Source organism: Thalassophryne amazonica, chromosome 12, assembly GCF_902500255.1.
Source record: "Thalassophryne amazonica chromosome 12, fThaAma1.1, whole genome shotgun sequence".
In the NCBI taxonomy this organism is placed as follows: Eukaryota; Metazoa; Chordata; class Actinopteri; order Batrachoidiformes; family Batrachoididae; genus Thalassophryne; species Thalassophryne amazonica.
The window spans coordinates 63,285,929-63,311,679 of record NC_047114.1 but is presented as its reverse complement, the minus strand read 5'-3'; the positions used below and the strand labels follow the sequence as shown (position 1 = coordinate 63,311,679).

The window sequence follows — 25,751 nt, the reverse complement described above, 5'->3', positions numbered from 1 at the left end:
CTCCCTTATTATTCACTGACTTAAGTCCAAGTAATGCAAGGTCATCCTTGGCTATCTCTTGCTGCCACAAAGGAACAGGAGGCCACAAAACTTTGTCATGCAATGTTAGTTCCTTTGCAGCTACCTCTCCTGACCATCCAAAGCTTGAGAATTTTGCCACTTCTCTCTTCCAGCTTGGCTGAATCACTACTTTAACTGAATGATTGTGTCTCTGACCCAATTGGTTAATCCAATAATTAACCTGAAATTGCTTTTGACACAAGCTAAGTGGCATTTCTCCTCTTTCAACCTGCAGATCACATACTGGAGATCAACGTGCCGCTCCTGTACATATCCTGAGAGCCTTAGCTTGAACTTGATCGACCAAGACAAAACAGTCTTGGAGCCAGATCCATACACCAAGCTACCATATTCCATTCTTGATCTTATCAAATATACATAAATTTGCTTTAAGGATGCCATATCTGCTCCCCAATCTGTTCCAGCAAGACACCTCCTTATGTTCACCACCAGTGTTGCCACAGTAACTTTGAAAAGCTACTTTAGTTATTTTAAACACTTAAATTTTATAGTTTTACATTATATACTTTACATTACAACAAATTTGTCCCAACATGCCCCAACTACGCTCATATTTGAAAGTGAGGCTCAGACTGGCACTATTGCATGTCAAAGTTTGATCCGGATCTGATCCAGTGACAAAGTTTGATCCAGATCTGATCTGGTCTGTGGATTTTGTGGACATTTGAATTTAATACTGAAAAGCCCATTTGATATACATTTTGCATTATATGTCAATCAAAAGCTCCTCAATCACCATCATTTGTGACAATGAGGTGAAAACTGACACTCTCAATGAACAGACTAAGATTGATCCACATCTGATCTGTAGAAAAGCCCCTCTGATCTATATTTTGTATTATACGAGGTCTGTTAATAAAGTATAGGTCCTTTTTATTTTTTTCAAAAACTATATGGATTTCATTCATATGTTTTTACGTCAGACATGCTTGAACCCTCGTGCGCATGCGTGAGTTTTTCCACGCCTGTCGGTGACGTCATTCGCCTGTGAGCACTCCTTGTGGGAGGAGTCGTCCAGCCCCTCGTCGGAATTCCTTTGTCTGAGAAGTTGCTGAGAGACTGGCGCTTTGTTTGATCAAAATTTTTTCTAAACCTGTGAGACACATCGAAGTGGACACGGTTCGAAAAATTAAGCTGGTTTTCTGTGAAAATTTTAACGGCTGATGAGAGATTTTGAGGTGATACTGTCACTTTAAGGACTTCCCACGAAGCGAGACATTGCGCAGCGCTCTCAGGCGCCGTCGTCAGCCTGTTTCACGCTGAAAATCTCCACATTTCAGGCTCTATTCATCCAGGACGTCGTGAGAGAACAGAGAAGTTTCAGAAGAAGTCGGTTTCAGCATTTTATCCGGATATTCCACTGTTAAAGGAGATTTTTTTAATGAAAGACGTGCGGACGGATTGCAGCGTCGGCTCGCAGCCGCTGCGACGCTCCGCCACAGAAAAAACACCTCTGTTGAAAGCCTTAAGGACAAGTTGGAACATGTCCAGCTGTTAAACAATTTCTCATATACTGACTCCACTGAAAGCCATCAAAAGCTGCCTGGATTTTACAAATGGTTATCAACACAGAGGTGTTTTTCCTGTGCCGCCGCACCGCGCCGGCTGCGTCCCGACGCGCGGACCCGTCCGCACGGACCCGTCCGCACGTCTTTCATTAAAAAAATCTCCTTTAACAGTGGAATATCCGGATAAAATGCTGAAACCGACTTCTTCTGAAACTTCTCTGTTCTCTCACGACGTCCTGGATCAATAGAGCCTGAAATGTGGAGGTTTTCAGCTTGAAACAGACTGACGACAGCGCCTGAGAGCGCTGAGCGACGTCTCGCACCGTGGGAAGTCCTTAAAGCGACAGTGTCACCTCAAAATCTCTCATCAGCCGTTAATATTTTCACCGAAAACCAGCTTAATTTTTCGAACCGTGTCCACTTCGATGTGCCTCACAGGTTTAGAAAAAATTTTGATCAAACAAAGCACCAGTCTCTCAGCAACTTCTCAGACAAAGGAATTCCGACGAGGGGCTGGACGACTCCTCCCACAAGGAGTGCTCACAGGCGAATGACGTCACCGACACGCGTGGAAAACCTCACGCATGCGCACAAAGGTTGAAGCATGTCTGACGTAAAAACATGAATGAAATCCATAGTTTTTGAAAAAAATAAAAAGGACCTATACTTTGACAGCCCTCGTATTTTACCTTATGAAAAGCCACTTCTAAAAGGACTTTGGCTTTGAAAATTTTTTCCAAGGTAAAAATTTGTGGAATTGGAAAGTAGTGCTGGTGGAGGTGCTCTAGTTATGTTTGTTATTTATGTCTTGGTGAATCATTAATGGAATTTATTTAAGATGACGGATGCCTGAACGCTAGTGTGAATAAATGGAGCACTGTGATGAGGGAATTCTTTAAAAACGCTGCATTTCTTCAGCAATTTCCATGATAAGGAATTGAAGTATTTCCCAGACTTTGTCTTCAAAAACAAATACGTCTTATAGTCAGGCTGTGATGATGAATTTGGGTGAAACAACATAAGAGGTCAGTTTAAGACTTTATACTCAGTGTGTGAATGGTTTTATTATTTAAAACAGTCTGAATGGTCGCGGGTCCATTATTTTGGCTGAGACAAAAACAGCACCTTGTATTTTTACAGTACTCAAACACACTGCTTCGCTTTACACAATAAGTCTATTTTGGGTGATGAGCATGGATCCTCTTTCTCTTAAAAGGCTTCCGCTTTGGGAAGTTGTAGATTCTGCTGCCTACTATACTACACTCTATTGTCTTCTCAGTTTTTTTGTGGGAGTGACAGTGGTTCAGCAACAATATTTTTTTGTTCTAATCGGTTTGGGAACGTTAATTTTGGGATGAACCCCAGAATGTTCAGAATGAACCAGTTGGGGAAAAAAAATCTGGTTCAAAGCCCTGATAAATTCTAAAACTGTAAAGATTCACCCCACTATTGTTTAAAAATATGTTTGAAGACAGAGACATAAAGGGCATTTAAAGTGGGAGAATTCTAAAGATTTTTCGAACACCAGATTTCACATTTCAGTCATTTTGGATGTAACCTTTGACGACCTGTAAAAATGGGAAAAAAAATCTCTACGTTCATCTGGTGGTAGTGTCGTGAAGACTTAGAACAAAGTCCCTGATCACCAGATGAGAGTGTTTTAGCTGTGCTCAGTTATTCAAAATATCTTCTTAAAGGTGTCCAGAAAAATCAGAGAGATTAAAGTCTCAAAGCAACAGCTTTTATTTTTGCTGGCAAAAGGAAGACACATTCACAGGCGCCTAAAGGGTGACAGCCACTTTTATAACCCCACTAGCATTATTTTTCCCACCCCAAGTGGTGGGTAGTCTTTCCAAACTCAGCAAAACTCACACCAATCAAAACAATGATGATAGAATTTTATCAGCAATATGTAGGTGCAATTATTTCACTTTTTGGAAAATCCCCAGACCTGAGTCATCAGGCCCTGATTCATGAAAATTTACCCCTTCCATAAAATATTATATATAATATATTATATAAAATATTAGCCAATATTAATTTTCTTCAAAAATTGCTTTACTCTAACTACACCCTTAAATCCAAATTCCAGCCTTATAGTTTCTTTTGAAAGAAAACACATTTTGCACACAACATATGTCCTTCTGACATATCTGTTAACTGTCATCAGAAATGCACAACAAATGCATTTTCTTGCATTTGCATATCATGATAAATTTGTTATTAGCGCATCATTGGTCTTTGGCAAAAAAAAAAAAATAAAATAAAATATATATATATATATATATATATATATCCCCATGTTTGCGTGCATTTTCTCCGGGTGCTCCGGTTTCCTCCCACATCCAAAGACACGTGGGTTAGGTGGACTGGAATCTTTAAAATTGTCCGTAGGTGTGTGTGGGTGTGTCTGTGTTTGTTTGTCTATTTGTGGCCCTGCGACAGACTAGCGTCCTGTCCTGGGTGTACTCCGCCTCGCGCTCTATGACTGCTGGGATAGGCTCCAGCCCCCCGCGACCCTTAATTGGACTAAGCGGTAGAAGATGAATCAGTGAATGAATAAGATCTGTTGCCTATGACCAATGTCCTGCACTGTTTCACTTTATCACTATCACACCACTTGCAGTGTCTTAACAAAAATCTGCTGCTGCTACAAATACTGAATGGTTTGCACTACTGCACTTTCACAATTACCTCAGACACTACACTGTAACTACTTATGCACTTTTCTGTCCTTATTGTCGAAATGTCTTGTTCTGTCATTGTTAAAGATTTTGTATATATGTTATCACTGTTAAACGTTTGTACATTTGTCTTCTTTCTCATGAGAACGGAGATGTGCTGTTTTGCACCTGTCTTAATGCAATCCTGAGAATTCAATTTTGTTTTAGCACTCTGGGGTCAATCTGAGCTGGGAATGAAGGACTGGATGTACTTATTGTTATAACATAACTTTGTTTTCGCAGCCTCTAACGACTGGGAGCAAGAGAACGTTTTGACTATTGTGATGTGGTGTTTAGTGTGAAGGAGTGTGGAAGACAGGACACTTCAGGCAGATGCAGAACAGCTGATACCTGCAACAGACGAACGAGATGTGCTGACCTGAAGTGTTCTTCCTTACAGCTGCACTTGACGTATGCGTTTATGTTATGGGAAGAAACTTGTCTTGCGTCATTACCCCCACCCTTAGGACAAGTTTCTTGTTTATGTGATGAGGGCGTCTCTTAATAAAAAGAGCGGAAAAGCAGGCCAGACTTTAGTGTAGCCTTGGTGTACAGCCTGGCCGCACTCCGCGCGTAATATTTGATTTTCTGTCTCACTGGTGTTTCTTGACTCTGTTTGTCTTGTTAAAGGTTTTAAAAAATGTTTGGAGGAGAAAATACCCAACATTGACTGGGGGCTCGTCCGGGAGCTCAACAACACCGGAGGTGTCCGGCGGAGGTCGTCAAGTCCAGACGTAAATCCTTGGCCAAGGTCTGATCGATCGATTGATCGTGTCTGCAATTGTCGACCACCGTTGGCATCGTCTGGTTGACGAGATTTTCCCGAAGAAGACAGACAGGAAGTCGAGTCAGTGAGTAAAATTTCTTTGTAAACAGTACTGAGTGAGTGGTGATCAGATCACATAAACAGTTAAATTCCGCAAGCGATGATACAGAATCGTCTGTTAATGCAAAGCAGTTAAACTCTGTAAGGAGGGTGCGGACTCCTCTGTTTTAATACGCGTACCGGTAGGGGATAAAAGTGATCACATAAAACAGTTAAACTCCGTAAGCGATGATACAGAATCGTCTGTTAATGAAACACAGTTAAACTCTGTAAGGAGGACGGACTCCTCTACGGTTGCGAGGGACGCAAGTAGTTAAATTCCGGAAGGAGGATACGGACTCCTCTGTTTTAATACGTAAAGGAAATCCCGGGTAGAAATACGTGCACTGTAAAAAGGCAGTTAAATTTGGCAGGGACGGCGGAGTCCCCTAAGGCAGGACATTAGTTAAATTTCACGGGAGGGTGAGCTCCCCTGGCATAAGAATACGCGTACGATTATTAAAAGTGTTTCTATGTGTAAATAGTGTTTTGCGCAAGTGTAAATAACTGTGTGAAAGTGTAATACTTTGGACAACGTTAGTGACAACCGTGCGTGTGGAAGCAGAGGCAAGTGATTCCGCTTCCTACGGGGAGGTGAAAGGAATCAACCACACGACGGCAAATTAATTGTCACGTCCAAAGAAAGTGTGAAAACTTCAGATTTAGAACACCCTAGGTGTGCCCCCGTCTGAAGTCCAAATTATAACAAGGGATAATAAAAATGGGGGGTAAGACGTCTAAAAATAAGGAAAATTTATCAACTGACGACTGGAAAGTTATGGAGGCAAAAAATCCAAAAGCAACAAAGAAATTGGAGACCTGGATAAATAAACATGACTTTGACGGACGACTGAACCTGATCAGCATACAAAAGCTGAAGAAGGAGTTAGAACGGGAACATAAAGGTGATGAGAAAAAGATGCAGAAAGTAGGGGCAGATTTAGTGGCATTTTGGGAGGAGGAAGCAGAGAACAGACAGAAAGGAGCAGAGAAGCGACGATTAGAGAAAGCAAGAAAAAAGAAAGCTGTGGGTAAGGCAGAAGAAGATGTGATAATTCAGCACAGAGAGCCAGAACAGCCTCAACAACCACCGCCGGCTGGACCGTCGGTGGCAAAGAGACCTTTATCTCCTCTACCAGAGGATGACGATGTACCGCCACCACAGTATGATTTGGCAGTAAAACCTAAGGTAAAAAGAGAAAAACCAGAAAAACCACAAACACGCAGTCAAGCAAAAGTGCCTACAGCCCCTCCCATGGTGGAACATAGTGATCAGGGAGGTGCCTATCCTATGATAGAAGTACCAAATCCTCCTGCAGAAACAGCAGGACAGCTACCAACCATGCTCGTTTATCGGACATGGAATGCTGATGATATCAAAGCAGCAGTCGACATGATACCATCGCCACATGTCGATATTGAGGGATTTATGCAGGATATAGAAAACATTAGAACATCTTACCACCTTAATGGACCTGAAGTCCAACAGGTGTGGATGAAAGCATGTGGCCCTAAATGGAGTCAGGTACGCGGAGACTGGAATCCTGCAGATCAACAAGGCGTACCACTGACACATGATGATCTAGTCTTGAAAACAAGAGTGGAAGCTATGATTACACGTGCAAAAGGAGTGTTAGGACCAAAGATAAATTATACTGAAATTACCAGGACAACTCAGAAAGAAGGAGAGCCATGGACAGAGTTTAGGTGCAGATTTGAGAATGTGTTTAGGGTCCATAGTGGCATATTGCCAGAAACACCTGTGTATGAACAACAATTGAAAAACGCTCTGATCCAACATTCCAATAAGGATATAAAAGCTTGGATACAGAAACATTGGATTGGATTGCCTACAGGCACATTGGAAGACACACATACGCACTGCTGTCATGCAGAAGAAGTCTTAAAGCAGAAAAAGACAAGAAACAGCGACAAAGGAGTGTATGTAGCACATGGAGATGATGAAATATATTACCAGCAGGGTAACTTAAGACAGCAGAAGCAGTGCAAACGCCCCAAAAAGCCATGGCAAAATAGACAAGGTGGACAGCCACAACGTCAAGGACCATGGCAACCACAACAGCAGCCCAGACAGGGAGAGCCACCACGTGGTCCCCTGATTTGTTGGAACTGTGGAAGAGAGGGACATATGTATAGAAATTGTCCGAATCCACCTACTGAGGGAGCAGCAGGAGGAATTCCACAACGGAATAATCCTCCGCAGCCACAGTATCCACAATGACTAGAATCCATAATCCATGATTCCACATCATATAGGCAGTCTGATTGCGATATGGATCTGTGTGCCTTGCTGGGAAATCCGGTACCAAAACCAGAAGTGACTTTGTTGGTAAATGGACGACCAGTGACATTCCTTTGTGATACAGGAGCATGTAGAACCACATGTAATGACAACATATCTGTCCATCAATTAAGCAACGAAATCTTTAGGGTTCGCTCTGCAAATGGACAACCATCAGACGTCCCTATCACCAAGCCCATAACGTTGACAGATCCATTTGGCCTGACGTGTACTATGTCAGTGTTGAGCATGCCACAATGTCCAGTTAACCTCCTAGGACGAGACGGATTGACTGCATTGGGCTTGTCCATAATTGTGGAACAAGGGAAATTAGTTGTTGAACGCACGGGAGGCGTTAACATGGTAAGAGAAGAAAGCGCTGACCCCACATTCCATTATTACTATACATTTGACATCTCAGAAGAAGATGCTACAGGATGGGGTAAAGATGTCGTCTTGCAAGCGACAGCCCTACTAAAAAATCCTGAACAACGGATGTCACCACCTGACCTGCATGTCACAATGTGGCATAAAGATCCTCCGGGTCCGGATGGTGACTATGAAACTAAATTGAAAAATGTTTCACCTGTGAAACTGACAATGACCGATTTGATTCATGATGGCAACTCAATAGCCGTCATAACAGTAACAGGCGCCACTGAAGATGTATCAAAATTGAAATTCACAGGTATGCCATTACATATGTCACTTTGTAAGCCATATTTGACAGAATGGCAAGAATTGGGACTGACAGTCATAACAGCTTTGTCAGCCTCTGATTGGAGCAGAGTTGGACCACGAACGGAGTTCAGTCCATCAACTAAATTGTATAAAGTGCCAGTTAATGTCTCATTGGTGCTGACAGCTGGAACACACATTGATGTGTCCACTTCACAATCCTGAGTGTTTCAGTTGAGTCCTGAAGAAGATGATCTTCTCTCTTCAGTACCGTCAGGATTGTGGACAACAGGTCCTTCAGACGTAGGACTGATTAAAAATGCACAACCTGTAGTTATAAGGCCAAAAACAGAATACAGACCATGTGTAAGACAGTATCCATTGAAACCTGATGCAATTGAAGGAATCAGACCAGTAATAGAGGATTTATTAACAGCAGGAGTAATAGTGCCATGTCCAGATTCACCATGTAACACACCCATATTTCCTGTGAAAAAGGCTCCGCCCTCAGTGGGGTGGAGAATGATTCAAGATCTGCAGGCAGTAAATGCTGCTGTGATTAAAAGAGCACCATGTGTCCCAGATCCACACACCTTGTTAAATTCGCTGAGACCAAATTCTAATAGTTTCTCAGTAATTGACATAAGTAATGCATTTTTCTCTGTGCCAGTACACCCAGATAGTCAATTCTGGTTTGCTTTTACCTTTAAAGGACAACGATATACATTCACCAGATTACCGCAGGGTTACGCAGAGAGTCCAACTATTTATTCTCAAGTCATGTCAGCATGTTTAGCCAATTTCGTTCCACCGGCAGATAGCCAACTATTAGTGTATGTTGATGACATTTTGATTGCCTCTGACACACGAGAAAACTGCATAACTGACACAGTAGCATTATTATGTTTCTTATTTGACAGTGGCCACAGAGTGAGTAGAAACAAAGTTCAGTTGTGTAGGGATAAAGTAAAATATTTAGGACATGAGTTATCAGCCACAGGGCGCACGATCCTGTCTGATAGGAAGGAAGCAATTTTGCACGCTCCAAAACCACAAACCAAAAAGCAGATGATGTCATTTCTTGGATTAACAAATTACTGCAGGGCATGGATTCCTTGCTATGCAGAGTTGACTAGTCCACTTTCTGATTTGATGTACAAAGATGATATTTCAATGTCAACCGTGTTGGAATGGAACAAAGATGCTGAGGAAGCCTTTGTAAAAGTAAAACAAACATTAGTGTCATCCACAGTTTTGGCACTACCAGATTATAGTAAACCATTTACTCAAACAGTTGATTGTAAGAATAAGTTCATGACTAGTGTTTTGGTTCAAGTGTATGGCTCAAAATTGAGGCCAGTTGCCTACTACTCATCTAAATTGGATGCAGTAGCAAGTGCTTTACCACCATGCGTACAGGCTGTTGTTGCGGCCTCTATGGCTGTTCAAAGTAGCAGTAATGTTGTTCTATTCCATCAGTTGACATTGAAAGTTCCACATGCAGTCTCTGCACTTTTGTTGCAGACAAACATGAGCCTTTTGTCCCCAGCAAGACATCTTTCGTGCATGTCCTTGCTATTATCACAGCCACACCTTACGATAGAGCGCTGTACAACATTGAATCCCTCCACATTGATACCTTTACCTGAGGATGGTGAGCCGCACAATTGTCTTGATGTAGCAACAGTTTGTACAAAAGCACGCCCAGACCTCCGGGACACACCCATCCCAAACAGTACAATCGTGTATGTGGATGGTTCTTCCACCAAAAATGCTTATGGACAAACACAATCTGGATATGCTGTCGTCACAAATTCAGAAGTATTAGATTCTGCTTCATTGCCATCGTCATTTTCAGCACAAGCAGCTGAATTAGTTGCTTTAACTGCAGCTTGCTATCTGTTTCAAGGTACGGCCGTATCAATTTATACAGACAGCCAGTACGCTTTCAGCACAGTGCATGTGTTTGCAAAACTGTGGGAAGAGCGTGGAATGGTGACATCATCTGGAAAGCCAGTGACTCATGCCACTCTCCTAACTGCCCTACTGCAAGCTGTGAAGTTGCCTCAACAAATTGCTATATGCAAATGTGCGGCTCACACTAAAGGCTCTGACAGTGTTTCAAAAGGAAATGATTTTGCTGACAGAGTAGCAAAAGAGGCAGCAGCAGCTTCTTCTATTTTTGTTATACAGGAAACAACTCCAGATTTGTATATAGGTCGTACACTGCTTGCTGATATGCAACAGCAGGCAACAGACAGAGAAAAACAAATGTGGATAGCTAAAGGCGCTATGTATGCAAATGATTTGTACGTATGACCACAAAAAAAACCCATATTGCCAAAAAATATGTTTAAATGGGCAGCTATTATGAGCCATGGCGTGACGCATGTCTCATCAGGGGGTATGATATCGCAATTGCAATCTATTTTTTGTCTTTATGGGTTCGATGCATATGCAAAACAGCATTGTAGAGCATGCATGATATGTGCAAAACACAACTCACAAGGCAATTTGGTCACTGGATAGATCTTGTCCCACTTAAAACATTTGTTGTTTGCCGCAATGTATGTCTGTGTCATAGCAGTCAGTAGACAGTCTTTGGGTAATGCTGCCGGTATTACCTGTAATATAGGTCTGGGTCCCATACACACAACACAGTCCTTCTTTGCTGCTAGTCCTGCTTGTTCTGCCATTAAAAGCCAATTGTTATTTTGTCCACTAATTCCTGTAGTTACTAGGAACCAGTCATCTGCCTTCATGTCCTTTGTGCCTTGTACAGACACCCCCTTTGCTTGTATGGGCACCCCCTTTGCTTGTATGGACACCCCCTTTGACGTACTTAAGTCGGTCAATATTGGTTGCTGTACTCTATCTGTTTCACAGAGGAAGAAATGGAAATACGGATCTTTTCCTTGTTTGTATACCCAAAGGAGGAACAACCAACAGTCTCCCTCTATATCAGGTGGGAATATGGTTCCTTTTTCTGTGGTATTCACCACTATAGACAGCTTATCATCTGTTTGATACATTTTGAGACTTTGACTCTGGTACTTAGCCCACTCGGTTTGTGCCCATCTTGGTGTCCATCTACTCCATTCATCGGCTACCAACGTTTCCCATCTCCTATCTTGTTGATCGTTGGTCATATACCATGAGAAACTATTTCCGTAATTAGTCCCTCTGTCACCATCCGGCATTCCATGGATAAGAGCACTATATGGTACAGAGATGATCACAGAAGTATTTCTAGGAATGCAGGCCTGTACACCAAATCGGTATGCATTATTCCCATCACAGCTATGTACTGTGGCATAGATTATTGGACTCGGGTCTTTGTGACGCATGTCTCATCAGGGGGTATGATATCGCAATTGCAATCTATTTTTTGTCTTTATGGGTTCGATGCATATGCAAAACAGCATTGTAGAGCATGCATGATATGTGCAAAACACAACTCACAAGGCAATTTGAGACCCCAAAGAGGTAAATTTCCAACACCACAATATCCCTTTCAAGTGATTCATATGGATTATATACAGCTGAGTAAACATGAAGGGAAGGAATTTTGTTTAGTCATAATTGATGCCTTCTCAAAATGGGTAGAATTGTTCCCTACAAAACATGCAGATTCACTTACAGTGGCTAAAGCATTATGCAAAGACATCATCCCACGATTTGGAATACCAGAAACAGTCTATTCAGATAACGGAGCGCATTTTGTTAATGCAATAGTGCAATACGTAGGAGAAGCACTACAGGTTAATCTCAAAAATCATTGTGCTTATCATCCACAAAGCGCCGGATTAGTGGAAAGGATGAAAGAGCACAGTGGAGTAAACACCGAAGGCTGGGATTGGTGGCTGGAAGGGATGGGAAAATGGAGGTCTTTGATTTCTTCACTATTAGTGTCTATAGCAGTATTTGCTGCAATTCTAACATTGTGTGGATGTTGTTGTATTCCATGTCTCCGAGGCCTTGTAAATAGAATGATAACCACAGCAATAAGTCCAGGACCAGGAGGGGGTCCAGCATCATATCCACTTCTGGGGACAGATGACGACAAGGAGGACGATGGCTCTCCTGACCTGTACCCAGACCAATGGAAGTATGATGACCCAGACACCGATGATGGTGACAATGATGACATCACCTCTGGGGTGTAAGCCTATAGAGAAAACATACCATGATGAACCTCTTAGTGAAAATCTCAAAAAGAAGTGCTAAGCTGAGTGATGCCTACTGTATGTTTAACAGGTGATAAACAGGAGGGGAATGTTAAAGATTTTGTATATATGTTATCACTGTTAAACGTTTGTACATTTGTCTTCTTTCTCATGAGAACGGAGATGTGCTGTTTTGCACCTGTCTTAATGCAATCCTGAGAATTCAATTTTGTTTTAGCACTCTGGGGTCAATCTGAGCTGGGAATGAAGGACTGGATGTACTTATTGTTATAACATAACTTTGTTTTCGCAGCCTCTAACGACTGGGAGCAAGAGAACGTTTTGACTATTGTGATGTGGTGTTTAGTGTGAAGGAGTGTGGAAGACAGGACACTTCAGGCAGATGCAGAACAGCTGATACCTGCAACAGACGAACGAGATGTGCTGACCTGAAGTGTTCTTCCTTACAGCTGCACTTGACGTATGCGTTTATGTTATGGGAAGAAACTTGTCTTGCGTCATTACCCCCACCCTTAGGACAAGTTTCTTGTTTATGTGATGAGGGCGTCTCTTAATAAAAAGAGCGGAAAAGCAGGCCAGACTTTAGTGTAGCCTTAGTGTACAGCCTGGCCGCACTCCGCGCGTAATATTTGATTTTCTGTCTCACTGGTGTTTCTTGACTCTGTTTGTCTTGTTAAAGGTTTTAAAAAATGTTTGGAGGAGAAAATACCCAACAGTCATCACCAAGGGAAGGTGAGAAACGAAATTTTGATTCCTTGTATGTCTAGTACATGTGAAGAATTGACAATAAAGCCGACTGACTTTCCTCTTCCCTAAGTTGAAGAAGATCTGAGGTGGTCAGTCTGTCTCACCCTTAGAGGAAGAAACTGTCTGGCTCTGTGGTTGGCAAGAAGCTGGACTCTATGGTGACGGTAGCAGAGAAAAAAAAAAAAAACACTGGACAAACTGCTGGACATTATGGACAATGCCAGTCACCCTCTGCACACCGTCAACAACCAGAGGAGCCTCTTCAGCCACAGTGCTGCTTCCCAAGTGCAGGAGCAACAGACTGAAAACCTCCTTTGTCCCTCAGGCCATCAAACTGTACAACTCCTCACTCAGGGGGAGGAGGAGTAACAGGAAGACAGGACGGGAAGCAGAGGAACAGCAGTAGCCAGTAGGCAGGTGGAGATTAATCAATACCAATCGGTATCTAGATACAACCATGCACCATCTGAGTGCATCGATTCATTTGCATGTTGTATTGTGTTGCATCGCTCACTGCCTGCTTGCATTGATTTTTTTTTCCCGATGCACATTGAATGCACCATGGACAGAAGCCAGAAAGCTTAACGATTCCCTGATCGGTCCTTCAGTTTGGGACACCAGTGCGGCCGTTGTTTTTGAGGGTGTTTATCAGTAAATCATCATTTCTCTGCGGTGGGCCTATTTGAAGCAACGAAGCAGCGCTTCGACCCGCTGTTTGCTGGTTCTCTGCTTCACGTTCCACACTGGAGTTTTATGTGATGGTTCCCTGGTGTGAGCACCAGCCGTGCGTAACTGAAGTTGTCCATCAGGTAAAGGAAATAATAAAAATATCAATATCCTCTCTTGTGGAAATAAGTGCACAGCTCCAAAGAGTCGCGCAGATTTCAGTCTGAATACCTTCAGACTGAATGGCCGTTTTTAATCAAATGACACCTCTTTCCAAATGTTATAATACAAACTACAACCGACCAAACCCCCCCCTCCCCAAAATGAGATGCCCTCCTTTCTTTATGAACCACTGATCTTGACGTGCAGCAGCCGGCTGAAGAGCTCAGCTCAGAGTTTATGGGGTTACATTTGTGTCATTAATATCTGAAAGGAAACGCTTTTGACAAAAGCTACATTCATCTTCTACCACTTAGTCCATTTAAGGGTTGCGGGGAGCTGGAGCCCATCCCAGCAGCCATAGAGCGTGAGGCAGGGTACACTCAGGACAGGATGCCAGTCTGTTGCAGGGCCACAAACAGACACACCCACACACATACCCACGGACAATTTAAAGATTCCAATCCACCTAACCCGCATGTCTTTGTATGTGCGAGGAAACCGGAGCACCCGGAGGAAACCCACGCAAGACAAAAACTACAGATTTTATTTCTATTTATGTCCTAAGATCTAGGACCCATCATGCCCACAAAAAAGAAACCTGCACCCATCGGGGAGGTGGAGTTCCGGATCAACCCGGCAGTTAAGGAGTCCTGGATGTAGGTCTCCATTGATTCGCGCTCAGGACGAGAGAGATTGTACAGCCTGCTGGACGGGTACTCAGCGCCTGGGATCAAATCAATGGCACAATCATACAGACGGTGCGGGGGAAGAGTGAGTGCCAGATCTTTGCTGAAGACATCAGCAAGATCATGGTACTCCTCAGGCACCGCTGACAGATTAGGGGGGACTTTAACCTCCTCATTAGCTGTCACACCGGGTGGAACCGAGGATCCTAAACATTCCCGGTGGCAGGTGTCGCTCCACTGCATCACTACCCCAGACGGCCAATCAATCCGGGGATTGTGCTTTAATATCCATGGAAACCCCAAAATCACTCGGGAGGTAAAAGGTGTTACATAAAACACAATCTCCTCCCTGTGATTTCCAGACACCACCAATGTCACTGGTTGTGTCTGATGTGTGATTAATGGGAGAAGGGTGCCATCTAGTGCCCGTACCTTCAATGGGGAAGGTAGTGCCACTAGAGGGAGCCCTACCTCCCTGGCCCATCTGCTGTCCAGCAGATTCCCTTCAGACCCCATGTCCACCAGTGCTGGGGCGTGAAGGGTAAGATCCCCACAAAGGATCCTTACTGGGATGCGTGCTGATCTACGGGCTTTTCCCGCGTGGATGTTATGACCCACCCTTAACCCAGTCTCTAAGGGCGGGCGTTGAAGTTTAACCGTTTGGGGCAGTTTCTTTGTATGTGCTCAGAGCCACAGAAAAAAAACACTCCCCGCGAGCCAGCCTCCGTTGTCTGTCATGTGATTTTACTTTGGCCCTGCTCGTGTACATAGCTTCGTCAGCAGGGGGAGCTGTGGTTCCACGGAGCTCTCTGACTGGAGCGTGGAGACGGCGGCACCCTTTCGGACCCGGAAGGAAGAGGGACGGCTTGTGCCCGGCCACGCCCTTCGCCCCCGCTCCCGACGGTGTTCTTCTAACCGGTTGTCTAACCGTATAACCAGGTCAACAAGCCCGTCAAAATCCCGCGGCTCATCCTTAGCCAGCAGGTGCTCCTTCAGGACCGGAGACAGTCCGTTTACGAAGGCGGCGCGGAGTGCAACGTTATTCCAGCCGGACCTCGCAGCCGCGATGCGGAAGTCGACGGCGTACTCGGCTGCACTCCGACGTCCCTGTCTCATAGACAGCAGCACGGTCGAAGCGGTCTCGCCTTGGGATGATCAAACAATTGTTTAAACACCCTCACAAACCCAGTATATGTTAGGAGCCATGAGTTTTGCTCCCAGAGCGCCGTAGCCCAGGCGCGTGCCTCTCCTCGAAGCAAATTGATGACATAAGCCACCCGGCTGGCATCTGACGCGTGCATGACGGGACGTTGTGCAAAGACGAGCGAGCACTGCATTAAGAAGTCCGCGCACGTCTCGACACAACCTCCGTACGGTTCCGGTGGGCTTATGTATGCTTCGGGGGGGGGGGGGTTCGTTGAATCACCACTGGAACGTCTGTATTTAGTGCTCGGTCGGCTGGAGGAGGTGCTGCAGCAGCGCTTGGAGTGCGCGCTTCCACCTGGGCGGTGAGAGCCTCCATCCTCCGATTGAGTATGACATTCTGCTCGGTTACTAAATCCAACCAAGCAGTGAAGGCGGTTAAGATTTGCTGCAGCTCTCCTAACAGGCCTCCTGCCGACGCCTGTGCACCCTGTGCTTCCATTGGCGGTTCAAGCGATGGTTGACGCCCCTCGGGATCCATGATGCTGGCCGAGAAATCCTGTTGTGAAAAGTGTAGGAACACGGACCCACAACAGGGGGCGCAAATGAACGGACAATGGAATAAGCCAAATATAACAATTTAATGTTGTGAATGTGCACAACAGAGCAACAGACAACACAATTGAGATCACCAGTCAAATAAGTTACGGTGGTGTGTGAGCAGGCTCGAGGATAGGAGACGCCCGTCCAGAAAAGAGCCGGATCCCACACGCCTTCCACTCCACTGGACCTGAAGCAATCCTGGAGCCACCAAGCACTGGGTCCCCAGGTGGCCACTGCCTCCGGCTGTCAGATCGGGTACTGCTGGCAGGAAGAACAGACAGGTGATGGTGGGTGTGTGAACACCCAGCAAACAGTTCAACATAAAGGTGGAAAGCACCTCCACCTCTCAGTCACGGAGTTTGTACAGATCCTGAAGTAACACTTAACAGTCTGCAAACTCAGAATAATGTCAGTCAGTACAGAAGTAAAAACGTTACCACTGTATGATACCAAAGGCTGAGACGTTTACTTATCGGTAGACGATTTCTCGGCAGTGAGGTGAAGATGCTGCCCGGCTCTTATGGAGGTGTGGATGATGATGACGAGTGACAGCTGGTGTTGTTGATGAGTGACAGCTGCCACTCCCTGTGCTCCGGCGCCCTCACGTGCCTGAAGCCCGCACTTCAGGCAGGACGCCCTCTGGTGGTGGGCCAGCAGTACCTCCTCTTCAGCGGCCCACACAACACAGTCATCTTTATAAATCTCATTGGAACAGCACCAAACAAAAGTTCCAGCATCATCAGCTTGCCCAATGCAGATTCGAGATTCATCACTGAATATGACTTTCATCCAGTCATCCACAGTCCATGATTGCTTTTCCTTAGCCCATTGTAACCTTGTTTTTTTTTCTGTTTAGGTGTTAATGATGGCTTGATGATGATTCATGTCAGTCCACTTGGTGCAACAGCTCTCCAAGGTGTGATCACTCCTTTTTAGATGCAGACTAATGAGCACATCCGATTTGATGCAGGTGTTAGTTTTGGGGATGAAAATTTACAGGGTGATTCCATAATTTATTCCTCAGAATTGAGTGATTCCATATTTTTTCCCTCTGCTTGGTCTAAAAAAGTAACCGTTACTGACTGCCACAATTATTTTTCCTGATTTCTTATAGTGTTTCTTAAAGCCAGAAAGTTGCCATTTGAAATGACTTTAGTTTTGTGTCATGTCTGTGATCTGCTTTTTTTTCTACAAAATTAAACAACTGAATGAACATCCTCCGAGGCCGGTGATTCCATAATTATTGCCAGGGGTTGTATACAATTTTAGAGAAAGAGACAAAAAGAAATAGATCACTGTGCCAAGGAGGGAATCTCTTTAGGGTCAGTGACCCTATGGCCTTGTTTAGAGAAGTGTTTCATAAATGTTAAAAAATTCATATATTTGCAGTTTAGTTGAATAATAAATTGAATTTTGTCTCTTATTTGTTTTTGTCTATAAGCACAAGCAATATCAATATCAGTGCTCAGATGACAGTAGCTTCTGGGAAAGATGCAAGTTGCAATAAACTGTGATGCCAAGCGCTAAGGATACATGCTATCCAGTCACAGCAGATGAAACTTTATTTACTACTGAGCAAACATCATTGTTAGACTTTTTTAGGTTCAATGATTCCACGGCGTGTAGATGTTATGGTGTCAGTGACCCCATGGCCTTGGTGGAGGTTTGCACTCTCTGAGTGCTTCTAGTTTATATTTATGTCCAGAAATCAAGGATCCAGTGACCAATTTCATATTTATTTACTTTAAGACTCAATAAAATGTTGTTGACATAGGAAACATGTAAAGCCTGCTTTTAGTACACAAAAAAAAAATTCACAAGAGGTATTGATAAGGGAATCGATAAAGAATCGGATCAATAAGCAGAATCAATAATGGCATCAATGTCAATAAAATGTTATCAGTACCCATCATTAATCATATCACACCAAATCGTATCATATCGCATTGTGAGGAATTGAATCGCCATCAAATCGCATCGAATCGGGAACAGGGGTGAATCGTATTGCATCTTATCATCAGTATCATCATGTATCGCTATATGTATCATATCGCTGGTAGTGTATCAAGATGTGTATCGAATCGTGGTCAGTGATGAGATTCACATCCCTAGTAGCCACTAAACCAGTATTGATCAGTATGTATGGTATTTATATTTATATCTGCAAACTGGTTTTCTTTTTTACTTTCACTTTTGATAATCTGTGTGCTTCTTATCCTGTGTGCTGCTATGCAATGCTACTGGAATCTCAATTTCCCTGAGGGAGTCTTCCCAAGTGATCAATAAAGTTCTCTGTCTTCAGCGTTAAAACTGAATTGTGTTTCTGCAGTGACATTCATCTATTTCAGATCACAGATCTCTGCAGTGCTTCCAACATAAACAAAAAGTCCAGCATGGAGTGGCTGAGTGAATCTGGTCTGGACTCTGTGGAGGAGAGTCATGGTTGCAGAGACACCGTAGAAGCACAGAATCCCGGCACTGTGATCCAGGTATATCCCAACTCTAGAGGACACAGGACCTGAGACTGGGGTTCTAATGCTCCTATGCATAAATTCACAAGTGTTTTTGTAATAATCTAAAGACCAAGATTTGTCATTGTGTCCAAATCCACTTTTATTCCCTGTTCTCTTAATACTGGCGTACGTGACTGCTATGGACGCACCCCGTCCACTCCACTCCACCTCCCAGTAACAACGTCCAGTCAGACTCTGGCGACTGAGGACCTGCATACAGACAACAAATCTGCCTGCATGATGAGAATACGGCTGTTTCTGAGCGGTATTTGTAGCTTTCCTGTGGTCCTCTGATAACAGCAGCTCTTTGTGCGCCGTGACTGGATCCAGTGTGATGTCAACCGAGTACATTAAGAACCCTGCTCTGGTCTGTGGTTCTCCTTGTGGCAGTAGAACACCCACATCATTCACCATCTGTGAAACTTTGGGCCAGTCATCGGCCAGAATGTCCTGGAGCTTATCTCTGACCTTCAACACACCCACCATCACGTCCTCAAACATCTTCAGAGGGCAGATTCGTTGGTAGGGTGAGTCTGTGGACGCACCAAGATGTGACACCCAGGAGTAATTTAGCAGAAATTGGTTGAGATCTTGTGTGTGTGAGAGTTGATCCAGATCAGTGTCTTTCCTCTTCAGGTCAGCGATGGCCTGCTCCAGCTTCTCCTGGAGCTGCTTGACTCGATTCAGTTCAGTTTTTTGCTGGGATCTGATCTGCTGCTTCACCTCAGAGCTTCTTTTCTCAATCAGACGGCTCAGATGAGCGAAAACCTTCTCGCTGTCTTCCACTGCTTTATCGGCACAGTGACTGATGGTCTCTGCCTCCTGCTGAAGCACCTTCACCTCTTTGTAACCGTCGTGGATTATCTGTTGGATATGCTGCCTCCTGGCCTCCAGAACCTTCTGCTTCTCGGCCTGTAGTGTAGTCTTCTTCAGCACCTCTACTAAATCTGCCAACATGGTGGTTTTCACCAGGACAGGCCTCGGGATGAAAGTCTGTCTGCACTGAGGACAGCTGTAGATGTTCTTACAATCCTCTTCGTCCCAGAACCTTTGGATGCAGTTCATGCAGTAGCTGTGTCCACAGGGAATCGTCACCGGATCCCTCATCAGATCCAGACAGACTGAACAGCAGAACCTGACCCCATCCATCACAACTCCTTGCTGTGCCATTCGGTGATTGGCAGTTGGGAATCTCGCGCCGTCTAGCGGTCCGTAACTCACGCGAGAGGTCGGTTTCAGCAGAGTTGCGGGGTCAGGAGCTCAGCACTCACATCGGCGCTCAGCAGAAGTCCATCACAGGTGCTATACCTCCTCTAGATAACCCTCTCAACGTGGGAGAGCGTAAAATAATCAGAACTCGCTAAATTAACGTCATCCACACCCTCACGGTGCCATTGTTTACATGCGCTGTGAAACAGCGGAACTCTGCTGGCATCGCGGTGCATTCTGGGAAGCGCAGGCGGCCGCTAGGGGCGTTAATGAATCACGTCGAAGTTTCACTTTCTATGAACAGCTTGTTTTTGGAATGCTTGTAGAAATTTTAGAAAAGGATTCTTTAACACATACTATGAAACAAGGGGTGATCACACTCATACCTAAACCCGGGAAACACCCAACTCTTCTGGATAATTTAAGACCTATAACTTTATTAAATAATGACTATAAGCTCTTAACCCACATTTTTGCAAACAGGTTAAAATCAGGCATATCCCAAATTATTTCTGACACTCAATCTGGTTTTTTAAAAGGTCGCTCTATTCACAATAATACCCGCCTCATTTTGGACTTGATTGACTATAATTATCTAATTTAAAATGAAGGTTTTGTACTTTTCCTAGACTTCTATAAGGCCTTTGATATGATAGAGCATGAATTTATGTTTCTGGCTTTAGATCTCTTTGGATTTGGAAATAACTTTATTAATGTAATCAAATTACTCTATAAAGATACAAATAGCTCAGTATGTCTTCCTCATGGCACCTCACAACGATTTAAGATTAACAAAGGTATAAAACAAGGATGCCCAGTCTCGCCTCTGTTGTTCATTGTAGCAGCAGAAATGCTTATACAAATAAAAAATGCTAATTTTGGTAAAATTGCTGTACTAGGTAAAAAGCTTTCCATTAGCCAGTTAGCTGATGACACAACCATTTTTTTTTAAATAATCTAAACGATATACCTCAACTCCTCCAAATTATTGATCTTTTTTCAGAAGCCTCAGGATTAAAATTGAATTTAAACAAGTGTGAAATACTATCTCTAAAAGACTGTACTTTATCTAATGCATCTAACATCCCTATAAAATCCAAAGTCAAATATTTAGGTATGTATATAACTAAAAATAAGCCTGAACTTGAAAATCTTAATATTTGGGAGAAACTAAAAAAATGCAAAAGTCATTTAAATAATTGGTCACAGAGAGACTTATCCATTCTGGGAAGAATATTTATCACAAAAATGGAAAGTATCTCCAGACTGGTCTACCCGGCATATACACTAGGATTTCCTAAGTCAGCAATTAAATCTATTAATCAAATGAACTTTGACTTTATTTGGAGACGAAAAACTCATATAAGAAAAGGGAATTTAGTCAAACAGTTTGAAGAAGAAGGGTTACAAGCTATAGATTTCGATAGCCTTAACGGTACTTTAAAAATAAATTGGCTCAGGTCTTTCTTGATTAATCAAAATAGCCTATGGTTTCATATTCCAAATAAAATATTTTCCGAAATGGGAGGAGTTAGCTTATTACTTAGAAGTGATTTTGACATTCGGAAATTACCCATAAAACTTTCATCATTTCACCAGCAAGTTTTATTGTACTGGAGACTAATTTATAAACATAATTATAGCCCTCACAATACTCCACTATGGAATTGTCATTATATAAAATCTAGAAACAAATCAATCTTTTTAAAGAATTGGTATGAAAAAGGAATTTGGTCGGTGATGCATTTATTAAATGATAAAGGCATACTATTATCATTTGATGAATTCAAAACTAAATATAACCTGGAAGCAGAGAAAAAAGAATTTCAAAAAATTATTAGAGCTATCCCTCCAAATATTTTATCTACAGCAACCAATCTTTTTCAAAACCCCATCTGCAGGTCCCCAGAACTACCAAAACTCCTGATAAACGGACAAAATGTTACGGCTAGATCACTTTCAAATTCCAAAATTAGGGAATTTTTTACTAATGCTTTGTTCCCCTATAAATCCAATCCAAAGTCTATCTCGCATTTATTCTCTCATGATCAAATCAAAAAAAATTTAGAACAAATTATATAAAACTTCCAATTCCCCCAAACGCTAAGGAAGTACACTTCAAAACTTTTTCAGATGTTTATACTTCAAAAGATTTTCTCAGACACCGATTTGCTTTTGACGATAACAGTTGTTCTTTTTGCGAACGGGAAATTGAGTCAACTGATCACTTATTTTATGATTGTATATACGCAAAAGCTTTGTGGGATGACGTGAATTACTGGCTTTTTCCTAGAATCCCAAACTTAATTGATTTTTCAAAATATGACATCGTATTTGGTATTTTAGGAAAAGAAAAGAAATTTGAGAGTGTTCTAAATGTAATAATTGTGTTGGGTAAATTCTTCATTCACAAGTGCCGTTTCCTGAAGACAAAACCATCCTTCTCCACTTTTCACAAGGAAATCTGCCTCTACTTCTCATCTGTGAAATTTATGAACAAAAATCAAGCCATGGAACTGCATTGTTTGTTTAACGAATTTAACTTATCAGAAAACCCCTAGTTTAAATTGATTTTATTTGCCTTTTTATTTTACTTTCTTTATTATTTATATTTTTTTTTGTAAAATTTAATTTATTTCTATATGTCCTTTACTTGTATAGTGGTCATCTTTCAGTTCTGTTGCCTGTTGTGGCAATATTCAAATTGTTTCTTATTTGTGAAATGTCATTTATGTTGTATATATTCTTTCTCTTTTTTGTGTTATCAATTATTTTGTTCTTGAATTGTCAATAAAATTGGCTTAAAAAAAAAAACTTTCTATGAACAGAAACGTAACTTTCTGTGACGTCAGACAGTGCGGAGCATTTAATGAATCCGTCAACACAAATCACCACAACAAAATGACGCTTTATTTCGCTTCTCGAGGCTGTGATCTACTACCACTGAGCCACAAGGGAGGAAGACTTGTTAGTGGGAAAAACCAAACAGAAAGCAAAAACTGCAAAAGTATGAAAGCGGCCGCCTCGTGGGCTGTGAAGGTACTGCAAGTTGGTTCTGAGAAGTCATCACCAACAAGGAAATAATTAAAATGTGTGTGTGTGTGTGTGTGTGTGTAAGTACTTCATCTTTGTCTCATAGCTATCAGCTCATTAATCATTGGATAAATGGATTATTGTGAAAAGGGTATCTGGCCTAAAACTTGTGCCAAATCAACATCAAACTGCACTCAGAAAAAAATGACTCATTGGATGAACTCAGTTCAGTTATGTGCAGGATTTCTAGAACATTTTATTTAGTTTAGTTCAGACTTCATATATTTATTACATGGAAATCCAATCCAATGAGTCATTTTTTTGACTGTGTATCTGGTGACACTGAGCAATAAATAAACAAAAGGGAGAGGCTGAAATATACTTTATTTATTTATTTATTTTCCTCGTGGCAATCCTTTGGTGTTGAGGACGGCCATCTCCTGATTGATACCCGGGACAGAGAAAATCTGCATAGAGATTCAAACATGCGGCCCTTAACAGATCCTTAGCCTGGTCTGATGGATGGGAAATCCTCAGACCAAATAAAGACGAAGTAAAGGCTTCGAGTCTGAAGCCTTTATTTGCTTTGACAGATTTCAGATTACAAGCCATCACCTCCTCCACCTGACCCGCCATTGAGGACTTCTTGTTTCACCAGAGACCCGTTAGCTGTCTTGTGTTCTGGGTTCCTGTTGGGCCTACCGTGGCAGCCACAGGGCACACAAGGTACCCACCATATTTCACCCCAACAGGCAATCCCCTACTTTTCCATTAACCAGGTGTTACCACCTGGAGAAGGGGTTGGAGTTTGACACCTTTAAGCAAATGTGCAACACCTTTGCAAGAGAAAAGCATACAACACAAAGGAAAACATACAAAAGTAAAATGAGAGTTTCTGTTTTGTCTTTTTCTTTTCTTTCTTTATCTCTCTTTTTCTTCAATTCTTTCTCTTTTCTCCCCCCCCCCCCCGCCCCACACACACACACACACACACACACACACACACACACACACACACACACACACACACACACACACACACACACACACACACACACACACACACACGCACAAATACGCGCACAAGGAGATAGGAAACGCTGATCCCCTCTCCTGTCCAGCTGATGGCGGTAATGCATCTTTCTCGGGTTTGTCAACTACCATAAAAACGTCAAGAAGAAGACTTTTACGCATGCGTACTAACAATGTGGTGGTGCGATTGAGTCGTTTAGGGTTTGGTAAGTAGTTTCGACAAATAAAACTGTAAATAAAAGCTTGTTGATGGATATTATAGTCCAGTCATTTAGAGTCACATATAATCAAACATCCTTTTTTGGTATTTGATTTAAAAAAAAAAATCAAATTCGTTTAAAGTAATTTCGAACACAACGTTGTTAGCTTAGCATTACCGTAATGTATATGTCATTACGGTGGAGCGGTTATCTGGGTTAGCGTTTATTATAATTATTAATACTGTAAAATTGTGGTATATTGTGTCATAAAAAGAAGACAAAATGGTCTTGCTTTGGTTATCTTCATTTTTAGGAGTTGCTCTGTCGAAATTCTTGTGTAGTTTTATTTCCAACAAACTTGCATGCAAATTTTTGAGTTAAAACATTTCTACTTGTAATGTGGAGTTGCGTCAGGAAAGGCATTTCAGTTTCAATTTATTTTCGTTTATATAGCGCCAAATCACAACAAAGTTGCCTCAGGGCACTTCACACAAGTAATCCGGTGAGGCATCCGTCATAAAACTTGTGCCAAATCAACATGTAGGTCCATCTTGGATCTGCTGTGGCGACAGAGAGTGAAAAACAAGGGAGCAGCTGAAAGGACTTACTTTTTTACATCATGCCTTTTTAAAGAAAAATGTAAAGGCACCTTGACACTTGCACAAATTTGATCCCTGCAGTGCCGCACAATTTGTTGTGGCAATGCGTCCCGCTTTGTTTCACTTGACACCACACTATATAAAATAATCCATTTGTAGTCTATGATGCATTTGCGTTCAGATTTTGGCTGATGTAACCATTATGTCATTGCTCCCAGAATCACAGAGAAATTATTTATAGCTACAAGTTGTCTTGTGCGCGTCGTGTGGTATAAAATGCCTTTGGAATCTTGTCCCAAAGGTAATTATTTCTAATGTGTGCGCATATATATATATGTAAATGGTAAATAAATGGACTGCATTTATATAGTGCTTTTCCATCTGCATCAGACGCTCAAAGCGCGTTACAGTTATGCCTCACATTCACCCCGATGTCAGGGTGCTGCCATACAAGGCGCTCACTACACACCGGGAGCAATAGGGGATTAAGGACCTTGCCCAAGGGCCCTTAGTGATTTTCCAGTCAGGCGGGGATTTGAACCCATGATCTTCTGGACTCAAGCCCAACACTTTAACCACTAGACCATCACCTCTGTTTAACTGGTTTAACCAATCCTAATGGATTGCATTTTCATTTCATCTTATGGGTTAGATAATGTATCTGTAAAGTTATTTTTATTATAGATGTAATGTCTCGTCATAATCTAATTTCAGGTTCAGATTCCCTGCGCGCAGTGACATGCAGTGTTTTCGAATACGTAGTGCAGTGTTTACGACTAGTTCATGCACAAAAGTAATGAAATTTTGAAATGTT

General features: G+C 42.5%; 1 protein-coding gene across 2 annotated transcripts; it reads right to left on the bottom strand.

Moving 5' to 3' along the window:
* Positions 1 to 18,533: 18,533 nt before the first annotated feature.
* LOC117522358 (tripartite motif-containing protein 16-like protein) lies at positions 18,534 to 20,223 on the bottom strand. 2 transcript variants are annotated; one of them, XM_034183757.1, is made up of 2 exons: positions 19,344 to 20,223; positions 18,534 to 19,244 (listed from the first exon to the last, which is right to left on the bottom strand). In XM_034183757.1, the coding sequence occupies exons 1-2, from the start codon at positions 20,032 to 20,034 to the stop codon at positions 18,691 to 18,693; spliced, it is 1,245 nt and encodes a 414-aa protein (XP_034039648.1). In that variant the 5' UTR covers positions 20,035 to 20,223; the 3' UTR covers positions 18,534 to 18,690. The 2 variants fall into 2 exon arrangements, with proteins under 2 accessions (XP_034039648.1, XP_034039647.1); XM_034183756.1 differs by having other exon boundaries at positions 18,536 to 20,221.
* Between the last annotated feature and the right edge of the window lie 5,528 nt (positions 20,224 to 25,751).

Coding starts and splice junctions, on each gene's coding strand:
- LOC117522358 (XM_034183756.1), bottom strand. CDS start 20,034: ATGGCACAGCAAGGAGTTGTGATGGATGGGGTCAGGTTCTGCTGTTCA.